At 31.8% G+C, this 16,663-nt stretch overlaps 1 protein-coding gene across 1 annotated transcript in view; it reads right to left on the reverse strand.

Annotated features, from left to right (window-relative positions):
* The window catches only part of LOC124537255 (thrombospondin type-1 domain-containing protein 4-like), a 159,054-nt gene that overhangs the window by 49,529 nt on the left and 92,862 nt on the right, over window positions 1–16,663 (reverse strand). Inside the window, exons 6-7 of the mRNA XM_047114029.1 lie at window positions 15,111–15,213; window positions 14,180–14,310 (exon numbers count right to left, since the gene is read on the reverse strand). Of these exons, the coding sequence (XP_046969985.1) occupies window positions 14,180–14,310; window positions 15,111–15,213 (234 nt within the window). The remainder of the gene's footprint in view (window positions 1–14,179; window positions 14,311–15,110; window positions 15,214–16,663) is intronic.

A 16,663-nucleotide genomic window follows, 5' to 3' on the forward strand; every position in this document is an offset into this window, starting at 1 on the left:
TAAAGATCACATTATTGTAAGAAAAGTTAATTTAATGTTGTTGTAATAATTAATCAATTACCTTGTCTTTTCTTCAGTATTTTTAGCGTAAGTACTTATAAATTATCCGTTACACATTTTCAATTAAATTGAACCGAGCTATAACGTTATAGCACTTTCGATCGTAATATTATTACCGTCTTTAAAATTATACCGCTTACATGGACTTCTTTTATGAATATTATAGAATTTAATAAATTTCAGATGAAGCTTGTTGCTGGTTATATTATATGGACAGATTTTTTTTAATAAATAAAACACTTGCATTTGAATATTCATGAAAACTTCATTAATGAAATATTCCTCAAAATGTCATATATGTTTCGCCTCCATGTTGGAAGAAGTATTGGAGTATATATACGTTAGTCCGTATCCATTCCATTTATATAGATAACATTAAAAAATCTTATAAAATATTTAAACATCGTATTTTAAAAGCATCTATTTTCATTTTCAAGTTTAAATCGCTTGTGTTTAAGCCTGGGTTCGATTGAGTCCATCTCCGATCACAATCGCAGATAGACACGTTTAGAACTAACGTTTCCATTGTCTTTACGAGTGCCGTTACAACCTGTATAAATTTACTTCCTAGTGGGGTGAGAAGGGAACAGATTTATGAGCTAAATATACACTTAAAATACTTACATATTAATGTCAACGATAGCTAATTTACCAAATTACCTACTAGAAAAATTCTTGTTCGAAATATTCAAATTTAGAATATATTCTATCTTTTTTTTATTAATGTTGTGAAAGAAGTAGAAAAGCAATACACAAAAAATAAATTTATAAAAAAATATATCTCGATTTTTATGATTGCCACCAAGAAAAAAAAATACATAATGTCTGCGTCAATTGAATTTATATTGGATACAGTAAGTTTTGAAATCAGATCAGGACCAGGGATTACCTTAAACCATTCATACTTAACACATACTGTTAATTTGATTTTTATATATAATTTAGCGTCATATATATAAAGGCACGAAAATGTAAACGGCGTGCTAATCTATATTAATATTATAAATGAGAAAGTAATTCTGTATGTCGTTCTTTCATGACCAAACCTCTGAACCGAATTTGATCTGGTATGAAGCTAGAATTCCAAGAAAAGACATACTATTACTACTTTTTTGCCTAACACATGACAACCCATGTCCTAATACACGAGCGGCGGGTGCTTCAGAAAGGACCATCCTAGAGCACAGCCTCAAGACATCTATACATAAACGCGACATCAGAGTCGCCGAGGCCGTGCTCTCTCGGATCAAGCGCGGACCAGGAGCCGCTGGACTATAGTAATACGAATAACACATATACTGCTACATATTGTTAATATATATTATTTATTATAGATTTTGTATTTATTACTTTAAAACATTAAAAAAAATGTCAGTGTGGGCCGCGTCTCCCAAGAAGACGATAAAAATGATTTCCAGCGAAGATCTGCTGATGTTTAGTATAAAATATAAAACGCCAAAATATTCAATATAAAATGTAAAAAAGGCACGGGCATCTGCGAGCCTGTGGATGTAGTAAATTAAATAAAATAAAAATACACGAGCGGAGCCGCAGGCGACTACTAGTGAGTTATATTTCCGAACGAGTTAACTTCAACGATTCATCTAATCTTTTAGTTGTTCTACTAACGCACGTGTCATGTTCGCTGACGCCAAATCGTCGATGTAATTTACCAATTAGTCACTCTGATCGGAGTCACGCTCCACACTGGTGCCCTTTAGAGATCATACACGTTAAAAATATTTATTACACTAACGATGTACATCTTACAATCAAAATTATATGTAATCATTTTTGAATTAATACTCATCGTAACAGCCGGTATGGCGTGGATATAACGCGTGAATCTTGGGACCACTTAGTACCAGTTTGTATTTATAAATTGTTTTTGTTGTTAGGCTTCACAGCAAATTTCGTAGAACTCGGTTCAGTGGTTTAGCCGTGAAAAAGCAAGCACAGGCAGTTTCCCATTTCTGATATTAGTATAGATTATTTTAGTCTTCGATTGCAATAGACAATATGATAATATTCATGTTTGGAAAATCTGCAGTATCAAGTCGTTTCTCTACGGCTTGGAAATGTCAGAATTACTTTTTAAAATATGAAGGTTTCGTCAGAATGTCTTACCCAATACAATCCTATTACAATAATTTCTAAAGTGTATTACAGGAAACTAATTGTAGCCCGCGGTTTCACTTGCGTTTAAGGGGTTGGAATAACTAAGGATGGCAGAAAAAGTAGCGTATTTTATTTCTTGAAGTTCAAGTTTGCTTCATAGCAAATTTCAACTAATTTCATTGATTTGGTAAGAACAGACAAACAGTGTTACTTTCACATTTATAATATTAACATACAATTATTATTTATGTATAAACGGATTTTTTAAAATCCACATAAGATAACAATAAACAATTATACGATTTGCATAATCAAGTCTTATAATTCATCAATCTTTGAACCAAGTATATGTATGAACTATGAAAGCCGTTAATAGTGCACTGCCTCATTACAGATCACTGGATCAACTAGGGATCAACTATGCTTCGTAACGGTTTATATTAATAATGAAACGTATAGCTTCCGAAGAGCACACCGTTACTTCGCGTATCAATTGCGGTACTACACTAATACTTATAATTTTGCATAGATAAATATTGACGTCCGTTCCGAAGTACCGCTGTGATGAATGGGAGAGCACAGGAGATACTTTCAACTTTACTTATGAAATATCGCGTCATAAAATACGACAGCTTCGTATGAAATTAGGTAATAAAGTTTAAGTAGCGTTTAATTTATCACCTATTTGCATGCGCTGGAAATTATATAACACTTAACGAATTTTTTGCAATGTCTAATTGAAATAAAACTAAATCAATATACATTCAATTTATACTGGAAGCAGTTATTTTCGAGAAGAGATTTAAATGACGATGGAGATGTACTGTTGTTGTTTCACTTCCCAGTTCCTGCGGCCAGTTTCAATATCTATTAACAAGCAATTATTATTTATACTTCTATACTAATGTTAAAAATGTGAAAGTATCTTTGTCTGTATGTTTGTCCGTCTGTGTTCTTTCACGATCACACCAATGAACCGAATTCTATGAAATTTGGTGTGAAGTTGGTGTGTTTACTTGGTGGTAGGGCTTTGTGCAAGCCCGCCTGGGTAGGTACCACCCACTCATCAGATATTCTACCGCTGAACAATACGCAGTATTCTTGTGTTCCGGTTTGATGGGTAAATGAGCCATGAGCCAGTGTAATTACAGGCACAAGGGACATAGCATCTTAGTTCCCAAGGTTGGTGGCGCATTGACGATGTAAGGAATAGTTAATATTTCTTACCGCGTCATTGTCTATGGGTGATGATGACCACTTACCATCAGGTGGCTCATATGCTCGTCCGCTAACCATTAACATTACATTCACATTTATAATATTAATGTACATATATTATTTATGTATAAAAGGAAATTTTAAATCCATATAAGATAACAATAAACAATTATACGATTTGCATAATCAAATCTTATAATTCATCAATCTTTGAACCAACTATATGTATGAACTATGAAAGCCGTTAATAGTTAAAAATTAAAAAAAAATTAAGCAAACTTGAACACTAAGGGAGTTTCATAGGCTACTTTTTTGCCTAGCACATGACAACCAACCATCTAAAACGCGAGCAGAACTGCGTGCGACAACTAACTCATATATTAATAAAGTTATTCATGTTCTACAAAAATTGCATATCTCTTTTCAATGAAACGAATTTAAAATCGAACTAAAGCTATTACGAACGAAGACAGCTTCTATTCCGATCTGAATTACATAATAACGTGATATTAGAGGTACAGAGATGGTATTAAACCAGCAGCTCTCTAATAAGCAGACGTAGGCGACTAACGAGAGTCCCACATCAAGAGCGCCGCTTTGTGATTAGCTACAATTAATTTGTCGCCCCACAAACAGCTGCCCTTTCATTATGCGACTCGATACATTTCAATTTGAAATTCATCACTATTATGTCGTAATGAGAACATTCTTTCATTCGCTCCCTGGGAAAGAAGTATACTTTTTACAATATATACAGCCTGTTTCGTATTGTTAGACACATGTTCGTTAATTGGGACGCGAATATTTTTGTTTGTTTTTTTTTTTTTTTAAATATAAACAAGTTCGGATAAAAATAGTACAGCCGGTTTACTATTAAGAGAAATATTTACAATGCGTACGTGAATATGTGCACGATTACTGCGTAGCATTGAACTTTATAATACTTTTTTAATATAAAACTAGAAATAGTTTTCATTATTTTTCATTTTTAAATACAGAACATACCAACTTCTATATTGTTATATTTCAAAATAAAATATGATATAGCTTTACTATTTAATTCGATTATAGTTCACCTTTTTTCATTTTATAAGTCAATTATTTTTGTAAAGATTTTTTTACTGATCCTCAATGTTGCCAACTTATAAAATAAAAACTTTCAATATTAAGTTATTATTATTAATTATTATATTAGTTTCACATTGATGGCAGCCGATCTTAATGAAATTGTCGAGCATTTGTCGATAAAATCATAACGTTATTAAAACCATACACATTTACATACACCGTACATTTTAAAATTATGTTAATAATTTAATCAAATTATTCACATAATTGCCGATAATTTATGAACAAAACAGTTGAAATATTAAGATAGACATTATAATAGCCTTAAGGATGTTTTAAGCTCACGGAAGCGATTTAAAGCGCTGAGTCTGAGAGCGGATGTAATTGATAACGCCAAAGGAAGTTCATATATTAATGGGAATACAATATTGAATAATATTATTTATCGTTACTGCTTTTGTTTGCCACAATACTGCCTGCCATTGATTTATTAACGTTATGAAGTCTATCTTTGGTTCATGAGCGCGAATTACTTTGCCAATATAATTTTTAAAAAAATTGTTTATTTTTTTATCGACCATATGAAATAGGTATATTTAGTTTAATATTTTGAAATGTACTTTACAGTCAAACTAATCTTATAGAAGTAAACTTTTTTGTTGTTATTATTTTTTCTGTTTTCTTGCAAAAACGACTTACTCACTATATAACTTTCGCGTTTTTTTATGATCTATATTTTTTTAATCTATAACTTCTAGGTTAACTTCGAAAACCTTTATAGGAGACATTTGTATGTCTCAAAAATGTACATAGAAGTCAGCAACAGCATACACATTATTATTATACTATATAAATAACATTAAAGGTTTAAAAAATATACATTCCCTGAATCAATCAACATCAAATGTCATAAAGTATTAATACTTACTTACTTTATATTTATTGTTTTGGACCAGTCGTTTTGGAGATATTACGTGATATTTGAATAAAGCATGTAAAAATATACGGGAAGTTGTACGACGCTTTGCCACAGTCCGGAAGAATAGCCCGGTTAGTGAATGTTTACAGATTTCATTGATTAAAATTTAGGTTGGGATAAGATAATTTACTAATTTACCTGTACGAAGTCTGGACGAGTAGTTTTTTATTATTTATTAGTTTTTTTAAGAGAGTATAACAACACTACTGTATTATATTTTAGTACGTAAATTGAGAGATTTAAAAATATTTTTTATAAGAAATTAGCAATCCGCTCCGGCTACGCACGGGTGCAGTGCTGATACTAAATATACTTTAACTTGCTTCTTTTACTTTAACTTGCTATAATGTATATATATTATCACTGAATCTCACTATATAGAAAAAGCCGCATCGAAATTTGTTTTGCAATTTTAAAGATCGAAGCATACATAGGGACATCAGCGGTAAGCGACTTCGTTTTATACAATATAACGATAATTATTACTTAGATTATATTTTCTATGTCTAGATTACTTGTCAAAAAAAATAGTGACCAACTCAAAGGCACATTTGTATGAATGTGAAAAAATTGTATGAATAAGAATTAATTTCTTTAAACTACACACATGTAGATAATAAAGATAGCCCGTTAAATTTATTTCATTTTTTATTATTTTGTAGTGTCTTCTCTCGATGCTTAAACAAATTAAGAGAAATGATTCCTAAATAAATATAGACTCTTAACTCTCTTCTTCTTGTATAAAACTTACTTGAAGGAAAAACAGTGAAACTGTCACAAACTGGTATTACTGTCGACTGTTAGTTAGCATACTATAAATATTCATAAGTTGTTTCCTGCTCTCAATAAAATTACTGCCGCTGTACCTCAAGTTTTCGCTATCGGCCAAATTTTCTTGTACAAAAATCCCTTGCAATCGTGCATTGTATAATTATTGTTTATTCCGTTCAATTGTTATGTTATAATTGATTTTGATAAACAATTATTTTGTAATGAAAAATTAAGTATCGTAATCAAAATAATCTAAAATCAAGTTTTGGGTTCTAGATTTTCTGGCCGATTCATCTCAATTACATTCTGAATATTCAAAAGTGCTTACAATGGCTCACTTGAATACAATTTTTTTTATTTAAGCTATTTATATGGTGTAGGTTGACGGACGAGCATATGGGCCACCTGATAGTAAGTGACCCACCCATCCATAGACAATGAACACAACAATACTGAGTACTGTTATTTGGCGGTAGAATAACTGATGAGTGGGTGGTACCTACTCAGACGGGCTTGCACAAAGCCCTACCACCAAGTAAAAAAAGGTTATCTTCGTTTACATTGGTAAAATTTTATAATCAACATCAACACTAAAACTGTATTGCATTTATAAGAAGCAACTATGACTACCTCTTCGTCTGTTGCGCTTTCACTAAATCACAGCTGATTTGGTGAAATTTGGTATGAAGCATGCTTGAACTTTTAGGTAGCCCACGAGCTCCATTTCATGCTCATACCTCACCAAGCTACTTAATCCCGATCATTAAATTATAAGTCACCGTTAATGTGTGCGCTGAAGTGTGACATTTATAGAATAGCACAATGTATAGTACGACACAAATTAGATGTAGCATCGGAAAATGCAATGGAATGAAAATAAAACCGATTACTGCCGATTTACACAACCAATAGAAATAGCTCCCTATCGCGCCATTCGACGCTATAGTGTCGCTATAGATTCTCGCTTCAGTGAAAGCAAGTGCATGTAAATCGACGTGTCAAATTGACGAATATATTAGGTCATATGATATTACAAGTTATCACGTTTGTGCAAAGATCTTATTCGCATGAGAAATAAATATTGATAATTTGGGATAGCGTACTCAATTCGGATATGATCGGTTTTACGAATTTTGCCAATGCTAAATCTAAGTTGTGTCGTACTATACATGTGAATACAGTATTGTTTAATTTTGTCACATACACGTTTTCCAAGTGATCCGTGTGAACGAAGTTTTCGTAAGGTGTTGCTTTTATGATCATAATTATTTAATCAATGTATTTTCACATGTTTGTATCAATTGTTATGAGAAAGACAAACGAACAGATAAACCACCTCAGTATGTTGTTATCTTTAGATAGATATCAATTAATAGGAGCAATGTGAATTTATTATTGTAAACTGTTTTTATTGTACGAGGTAATATGAGTTACTAATTTCTTTAATAAATCTGTGTCTCAATCTATATTAATATTATAATCGTGAAATTAATTCTGCCTGTGTGTCTGTCTGTCGCGTTTTCACGATCAAATCGCAAGAGCAAATTTGATGTAATTTGGTATGAAGCAAACTTGAACTCCAAAAAAGGACAAAGCTATTTTTTTCCTGACACATGACAACCAACACCCTAAAACGCGATTATAAGTATGACAAAAATATTTCTCTAAAACATTTGTGCCTTTAACGTACTGTAAAATAAGATTTTACTTAGCACAATAGTTTAGGTTATCTGTGAGTTATTTTTTTATATTTGTATTGATATCTTAAGTTCGATTATTATATAAGTTTAAATTTAATAAGAGAAAGAAAAATTTTGAATAGTCTATATCTAATTCGAAATAAATTTCGGAACTCGCAAAATGTTCCGAATAATTTTATCATACTTACGATATTATAGAAACTGTATCTGGCCGTAGTGAGTCAAGCGTTCGGAGTCAGATAACCCATCTGCGGCACATTACCGCACAAGGAATGTTGTTTGTGTGAAATTCGCTATCATCTGCTTTAGTCTTAGATACACCGGAGCTATTTTCGCGTATAAATGTATACAGTATAAAATAATTTGAACTAGTTATCGTCCACATGTTTGCGCAGGTTACAGATTTTTCCTATGCGCTATTTCAGACTTTTATGCGAAAGTAAAAACGATAATTTCGCGTTTTGGTATAATGTTTATAGATAAAAAAGTTTACCTTAAATAAATAAATTAGTGTGTATATTATAATATATTATTAGGTCACCAAAACCATTTTTGACGGCCTCCGTGTTTGAATATAAATGATGTGTGTACACGGTTAGTCATTGTAGAAATAGTTCATTAGTTTTGTATATGGTCTTGGGCCTGGGTGTTTGTGGTACCGTCGTTACTTCTGATTTTCGATAGCACAAGTGCAAACTGCTAACATTGGGGTCAGAGTAATGTATGTGATGTTGACCAATATTATATTTTTATTTTCAACACGGAATACAAATGAAAATAGTTGGAATGAAATAGGATTTAGTATTTTCGAATACCCAGGCACTAAATGTAAATAAACCTGCATATGCGGTATACATACTTTAAGCTCCTTCTCAAGATGAGAGCAAACCTTATATTAGAAGTATGATAATTTAATGCATGCACATTTTTACTTTACTTACTATTACACTCTAACGTTTGATGATGGCTTGTGCAAGCCTTGGTAGATATTACCCGATAGTCAATTATTAAACCAATAAACCGCAATAATTTGTATGTACGTTTCGGTTTGAGCTGTAAGTGAGTTAATTGTAACGTAACGTATTAGTCTTAGACGGGATGGTCCAATGGTTAGCGTGTATCTTAACCGATGGTTGCGGGTTCAAACCCAGGCAAGCACTGAATATTCATGTGCTTAATTTGTGTTTATAATTCATCTTGTGCTCGGCGATGAAGGAAAAGGCATTGGAACAGCGTGGTGGAATATGTTCCAAAGATTTTCTCAAAGGCAGAGGAGGTCTTAGCTTAGTAGTGGGAAATTTACAGGCTGCTATTGTTGTTGTACTAGTCTTGTTATAGGTTATATAGTATTGTATGTGTATCTGCGTATTGTAAATTGCTGAGGTCACTGCCCCAGTGTATAAATCTGGAATAGTATAGTAGGTATTTTGACTTATTTTACTATAAAATAGACCACACTTACCATAGCTTGAGGCTCTAACGGTACAATATATTAGTAGTATTTGACAGTAATTGTTGTGAATTGCTATAGATCGCCACGGAATCCTTAGCCATTGTATATTGATCTTCCATTCATCAAGAAAATGAAGTCAAGCGATAAATCTCAGAGGTCTAAATGGCTGGTGCTGGAAATGCAAGGATTTATTTCGAACCAGCATCTTCGTAACTGTTGTTTGCGTATTTATTTATTGCTGTTACGATTGTCACTTAAATCACGAAACGAATTTTAAAGCGATATTGTCCTAAATATAGTACTTTGGAAGCAATTTAAAATAGGAATGAACCTTTGTCATAGTTACGACAATAGCTGTGGAACTTGTACGGGTATAAGCAGTATTTTGTGCAATTTGTTCGAAAGATGTATGCATGTTAACCAATCACCCCAGAACGGCTAAAGGATTCTGAATAAATTCTAGCACAGTGACATATCATTTTCTAGAATAGCACACGGGTTACTTATTGTCATATAATTATGATCACATGTAGCCGAGATGGCTCAGTGGTTAGAACATGTGCATCTTAACCGATGATTTCGGTTTCAAACCCAGTCAAGCACCACTACATATATGTGCTTAATTAATGTTTATAAATCATCCCGGGCTCGGCGGTGTAGGAAAAGATCGTGAAGAAACCTGCATGTGTCTAAATTCATCGAAATTCTGCCACATGTGCATTCCACCAACCCGCATTGCAACAGCGTGGTGGAATATGTTCCAAACCCTCTTCTTAATAGAGATGAGGAGGCCATAGCCCAGCAGTGGGTAATTTACAGGATGTTACTTTACTTTACTATAATCACATCTGCAAAACTTCCCTTACATACACACTACATACTTTATGGCTTATTGTGTAACCATGACAACGTATATAATAGTTTCATGGTTAGGCCATAGTAGTGTAGTTTACCATATTTGGTATGTGTTTATCATTACTATTTAATATCGATCTGATCAAAATGTCATCGGATATTGCATATGAGTATTCAACCTTAGAACTTATCCAGGGGTCAAGCTGTCTCTATATGAAATTATATACAAATTACATTTTAGTCGATACTAGGATTAATAGTGTTCTTTGTATTTATACTAGAATATATATATATATATATATATATATATATATATATATATATATATATATATATATATTATATACTAGTATAAATGCCAAGTTTCTGTCGCCGGTTCCTCTCAGGAGATAATTGTTTCTGCATCGGTGGTAGATTTTTGACTATAAATAAGCATGTAACGCTTCTTAAAAATTAAAAAAAAATATTCTTCTTCTTCTTTCATCTTTTTTTTCCAAAATCACTAGATCAGTTGTTTTTCATACAAATAGTATTTGGAATTATTTTCCTTTATATGAGGTTATAGGCATTTAGGACATTGTGATCTGTGTTTTGATATTGTATGATCACATTTACCAAATATTTTTTGTGAGCTATTTATCGTTCGTTACTTTATATAATTACACTCCATAAATATATGCCATAAGTTTTTAATATAATGTGTTATATACCTTTCAATAATGACAACGTTTCATGAAAAATAATCCCAAAAAATGTTTTCATTTTCATTTCACAATCTTATTTTAAAGTACCTAGCTTATATCATGGTCGTTTGAGTGATCTCTTAATTAAATTCGTTCGACAATATCGTCATGATAATAGTAAGTAAAACGAGAACAAAACATTTAGCTTATAGAATATATTTTATAACTATATTTATTTTCTTACAAAGTAAGTTTTTAGTGTTTCTAAGAATATATGAAATAAACTAAACTTGTTTTGTACTAATATATAGAATCTGTTGTTTACTAAATGTTTATTTATTTGTACAGACCGCTCCAATCACTAGATATTTAAAAATAAACGAGTAAAGGAAAATATTGTGAGAAATAAATTATTTAGACGAGAGCGTATTTCAAGTTATTAATATAAATTGTGGGGTCTCAACTCACACGATGTATGGCTCTAGGCCACACCGCGCTGTGGGTATACGTGCCAATCTCGACAGCCCGGTCACGCCCGCACCACTACAAATCAGATCTAATACCGCAAAAGTAAGAAATATTATATTTTATCACAAATTATTGCAAGAAGAAATCATTTCGAAGATAACTATTTATGTAATAAAAATATTTAAATTCTTACTCATATAAATCTTCCTTGTAATCTAGGTATATTACGTACTTTAAGTACATACTATATTAATATTATTATTTCCTAATTTTATAAAATTAAAACAGCTCAGCACGCTTAAATACGCTCCAGGTAACAATTCTGAATAAAAAAGACAAATAAGGAAACTGATTATGTCCAATTTTAAAGAAAATCTGCCACTTTTATTCACTAACCCGCATTGAAACAGTGAGGTGAAATATGCTCCAAATATTTCAGTCAAAGTTAGATAAGGTCCTAGCCCAGCAGTGGGAACTAACAGGCCGTCACTGTATGCACTGAATGTTTACATATATCGTATTCTGCAGGCAATTTTGACGAATATCTCTCAATGAATGGTGAAAATTAAATTCCATAACTCGATTATTAATCACAATTGCCCTGCAATGTTATATTTTATTTGTCAGAATCCGATTGTCGCTAAAATCATCAATAATAAATTTTATCTTCGATTATACATAGTATGTACATTGTCAATGAAAGTAATCAAAATATTGGTGGCTTCCAGGCAGGGAATATTATTATATACATAAATATTTTTATTGAACTAACAAGTGTCACTAGTGAGTTTCTTGTCTGTTCTTCTCGGTAGAATCTATATACCGGTGGTAGCTTCACTTAATATAGTTAAATGACGATTCAAAACTGCTTGTAAAAGCTTACTTGAATAAAGTATATTTTGATTTTTGATTTGCATCATCACATTGTTGGGCTGACAAACTATTCTTTTTTCTACTTTCTTTTGTACAGGTAAGGTAAGTAATATATTATATTATTTTTTCCTTTGTAACTCAGTACACTGAGATACCTATCTATATGTATGTATCTATATGTACTTTAGTCGTGATTCGTAGAGTACGTAAAGTCCTTGATCCCGGTTGTTATCAGCATCGGATTAAAGTACTGGCTGGTCCATAAATAATGTGAAGGTTAGATGGCAATCTAACGTTAAAACTTACCTGCTCGATCTGGATTAGAATAACAATCAGATGTTGACACAATGCTATAAATGCGTAGAGGTTTAAGGTAATTCAAACAAAAAAAACATGCGTGTAGTTACCGTTTTTTGTGAAAATATATTCAATATCTGTTAGATATTTTAAATTTAGAGCCGATTCGTTTTTTACTTTTTTCTTTATATTTTATTGTTCGATATTTAAACGTTTAATATTTTTCTGAGCGTTGCTACTTTTGGGGCTTATGTAGCTGAATGATTTAGTAACAAAATTTCTCATAGCAAAATGAAATCTTCAAGTAACTTATAATTTTTACAAGACCTGTCTCAACTGGTGAGTTATTTAGTTGATATGCTAATATCGAGTGGATGAAAAGTAAATTGTATACTATTTATCTAGCTAAGTATATAATTTATGTGCTGCACAGGCGTACGGACCGATTGCTTCTGTCTTGATAAGAAACTTTGCAATTACTAATCATTGACTACTAATGTTGAAGTCGTTTGGAAAGTAGCATTTAAATTATAACTTTAGGTAGTCATATAAATCGAGAATGTAATCACTTGTACAATGTAACTTGAAGGATATCTACCTATCTATATCTATATCTATATATATTATGTACACGGGTCTGTATGTGCCGCGGACTAGAAACTTAACTTGGCCTATTAAAAATTTAAATCTCATTACAAAAACAAACAAATAAATAAGTTATGCTAAGATATAATAGCGTGAACTAAGTATTTATTGATTTCTAAGCACGACGTATTAAAATATAGTTGTACTTTACTGACATACTCTGTAATTATGATTGTGGGAAAGAGAAGCACTGAGTTTCTTGGTTGTTCTTTTCGGTAACTATTTAACGAAGCGAGGGTAGCTTTACAATTAATTACACTATGTAACAGTAAGACGATTTAAAAGTTCTTTCATGAGCGTATTTAAATGAAAGACTTTTTGATTTTGACTTGCACACAAGGAGACAGATTATTCAGGTATTGTTTGTAATATTGGATCGGGATGTTAAAAATTCTGTTTTGTTGTTAGGTAATATTCAGTAACGGTTCGGAGGTCTAATTGGCAGTTGTTTCATATAGGTACATTAAGAAGTTTCGCTGTGCCCCAAATCGTACGACATGATAATATAGTTTTTTTTTTAATTGACCTTTTCCAATTTCTCCTAATTTTTTTAAAAATTATAACACCTGGTGAAATAAGTTTTTAAATAATAATATTGAGGTACAAAATTATATTAGAGTTTTAATATTGGTCTTTTTGTCATTAATATATTATGAAAAACAGGATATTTATGTATTCATTTTAAAATTATGAAAATTCAGTTTCAATAAGCGAAAAGTGAAATGACACATTCAAATACCTAATATCTGTTTGTTGATTTATAAAAAAAATTACAAAATATAAAAAAAATATTTTGTTTTTATATTGTTATAAACAATTTTTATATTGTTCCAATAATAATTATAACATTTCGGATCTCTATCCAATGATGATTTAAATGTTTTTGCTACTCACCGATAGATGGCGCTATGCAAATTAGGCGAAACAAACTGAGCTTTGGTAAACAGTATTTATAATATATCGTAAAAAATATGTATTTAGATAAACTTACCTTACAAGAGCCTTGTACACATATAGCACGATATCCAGGTTTCGTGCAAGGAGTGCCGTCGGCGACGAGCGCTAACGAAGCGTAGAATTGTTGGCCGCGCGGACGGCAGTTGAGTATACACGGCGCGTTACCTGCGGACAAGGAATATTAATATCATAAAGAATGGTAATAACAAAGGAACATAATGTTAAATATATTTAATAACAGAATTTATTCCAAATACCTTTAATATTTTCATCTTGTTATATAAAATATTTGTATGTAATATCAGTAAGATTAAATTTTATTAATGTTTCTTATTATACAATATTAGATTGTTTGCTTCTAGAATAAGAATTTATTTACGAAGGGTATGGGTATGGTTGAAGTAGATGGATTTGAATTCGACTTTATTTATTATGGTTTTGAATTATCAAGGTAAAAAAGATTTAGGATTAAAATTTAAAAGCATTTTCTGCCAAAAAATACAGCAACACTATAATATAACCCACCCACCATTCAAACTTGGACATTACATTAGTGTATATTGCATTTTTTAGCGATAAAATTACTGATAAGGAATTTGAGTAGTATTCAACTAATACCAGAATATCTTATTTAGGATTCACTTCATGATAATTCCGACAACTAAAATATTTCCAGAAAATCCTAAATAATAAAGACACCTTCAACTGTTTTTTTTAGACAAAGGCAAATATGCCATCTAGTGGTATGTGTCAACCACCTCCCAATTAAGGCACCCAGTTTGGGTATTAAAGTGTAAATTACCTATAGTTAAACTAGTTCAAACTGGAATGCAATTATACTAATTATTGCTGCTGTGAGTAGGTGGTAACAGAGTAAACCAGCTTATTGTGTTTTATCTTACATTATATTTATTTGAAATCATGACAAGCAGTAAAAATTACTTGTAAAACGCATTTTAACTTACCGTCCACATAGGGTACCCAGGTGTAAAATCTCCCGCGGAACGGTCTGCGATCGTACACCGCGCATTGTTCAGTCCGGGGGTCACGTACTGGACCAGGACAAGGCTGTTATAAATAAAAATAATCTGTTATAAATTTTTATATTAATGTTATTCTGGCAGGAGCTGGATGCGAGTAGCCCAAGAACGATCACAATGTGTCCAGCAGTGGACGAAAATAGGCTGATTGATTGATTGATTGATTGATTGACTATTCTATATATTATAAATATTATAATCAATTCAGGTAATATTATTGAACGCGATATCTAATGACTTTTCCAGACAGATTTATAAAAGCATTTATGTCTTACATTGTATTGTTATATATAATATCACGGACACTCTATCCAGTACACTCTACAGGTAGAAGTGCAACAGTGACCATAAAGAACTGGCAATCTGGTAAACAATTATTAAACTAAACTTGAAAGAGTACTTTCAAATAAAGATCTTAACAACATCACCGTTTCAGAATTCGCCAATTAACCGAGAAAAGCGAACTATGCATGATATATTATAAACAAGAGTTTGTACACAAGTATATATGTACTCCATTCGCTAATTGTCACAATAAGATTGTTAGCCAATCAGAAAAGACCAATGAAGGCGGTATCCTGAACCTACTTTCCTAGTAAGCTCTGAAATACTACCGATACCGCAGAATACTATCGATTTCCAAACTTCGAGCCGCTGTTCATGGTTATAGAAAACACATTGTATTGTCTTCAGTTGGGGCCTTATCGCAAGATGCCAGGATCATGCTAATAAGATACCCAGTAGACCAACAAGGTCATTGGCAAACTATGGACCATTAGATGAAGCAAGAGCGATAGAATGGGGACACAGGTGTATCTGCGCGGGTGTTGTCTGTTTGGTTAATTAGATACACTTCATTATATATTGAAAAGGTATGTGTTTAATCCAAATTTAGCGTTAGAAACAGCGGCACAGAAAATATTATAATTTTACCTAGACAAATTAAAGCAATTCATTGAAATTAAAATAATGAATGAGATGATGAATGAAATGATAATTTATACAAGACGGAAGTTAATGCAGTCCCTCTACTTTAAGTTATAGTCTTTGTCATAAAATAAATTTTATAAATATTTAATTTTTTACATTTTTGCTATCTTTACTCTTAATCGTCACAAACACTAAAGCATTTTGTAAGCGTGAGTGTCACTCACACTAATGTCCCCAATATTAATTTATACAATATTATAATAAGTGTTTATTAAGCTTACACTTCTGAAGTTACAATATGATGATGAAATGTTACATATCAAGTTAGAAGAAATATTAACTTTGACCTTGCGCATGCGCAGTGCCTGTGCGAATAATAACAAACCTGCTAATATTATTCGAAATTAACTATGTATTTTTGTTTGTTCGTAAACTCATTATGACTAAATCTATTGAAACTTGACATCAAAATAGCATGGGGTTTTGAAGTAGTCTATGTGTCCTTATCATAGGTCACAGAGCAAATCTACCTATATACATTACTGGTA

This window comes from Vanessa cardui, chromosome 18 (assembly GCF_905220365.1).
Source record: "Vanessa cardui chromosome 18, ilVanCard2.1, whole genome shotgun sequence".
In the NCBI taxonomy this organism is placed as follows: Eukaryota; Metazoa; Arthropoda; class Insecta; order Lepidoptera; family Nymphalidae; genus Vanessa; species Vanessa cardui.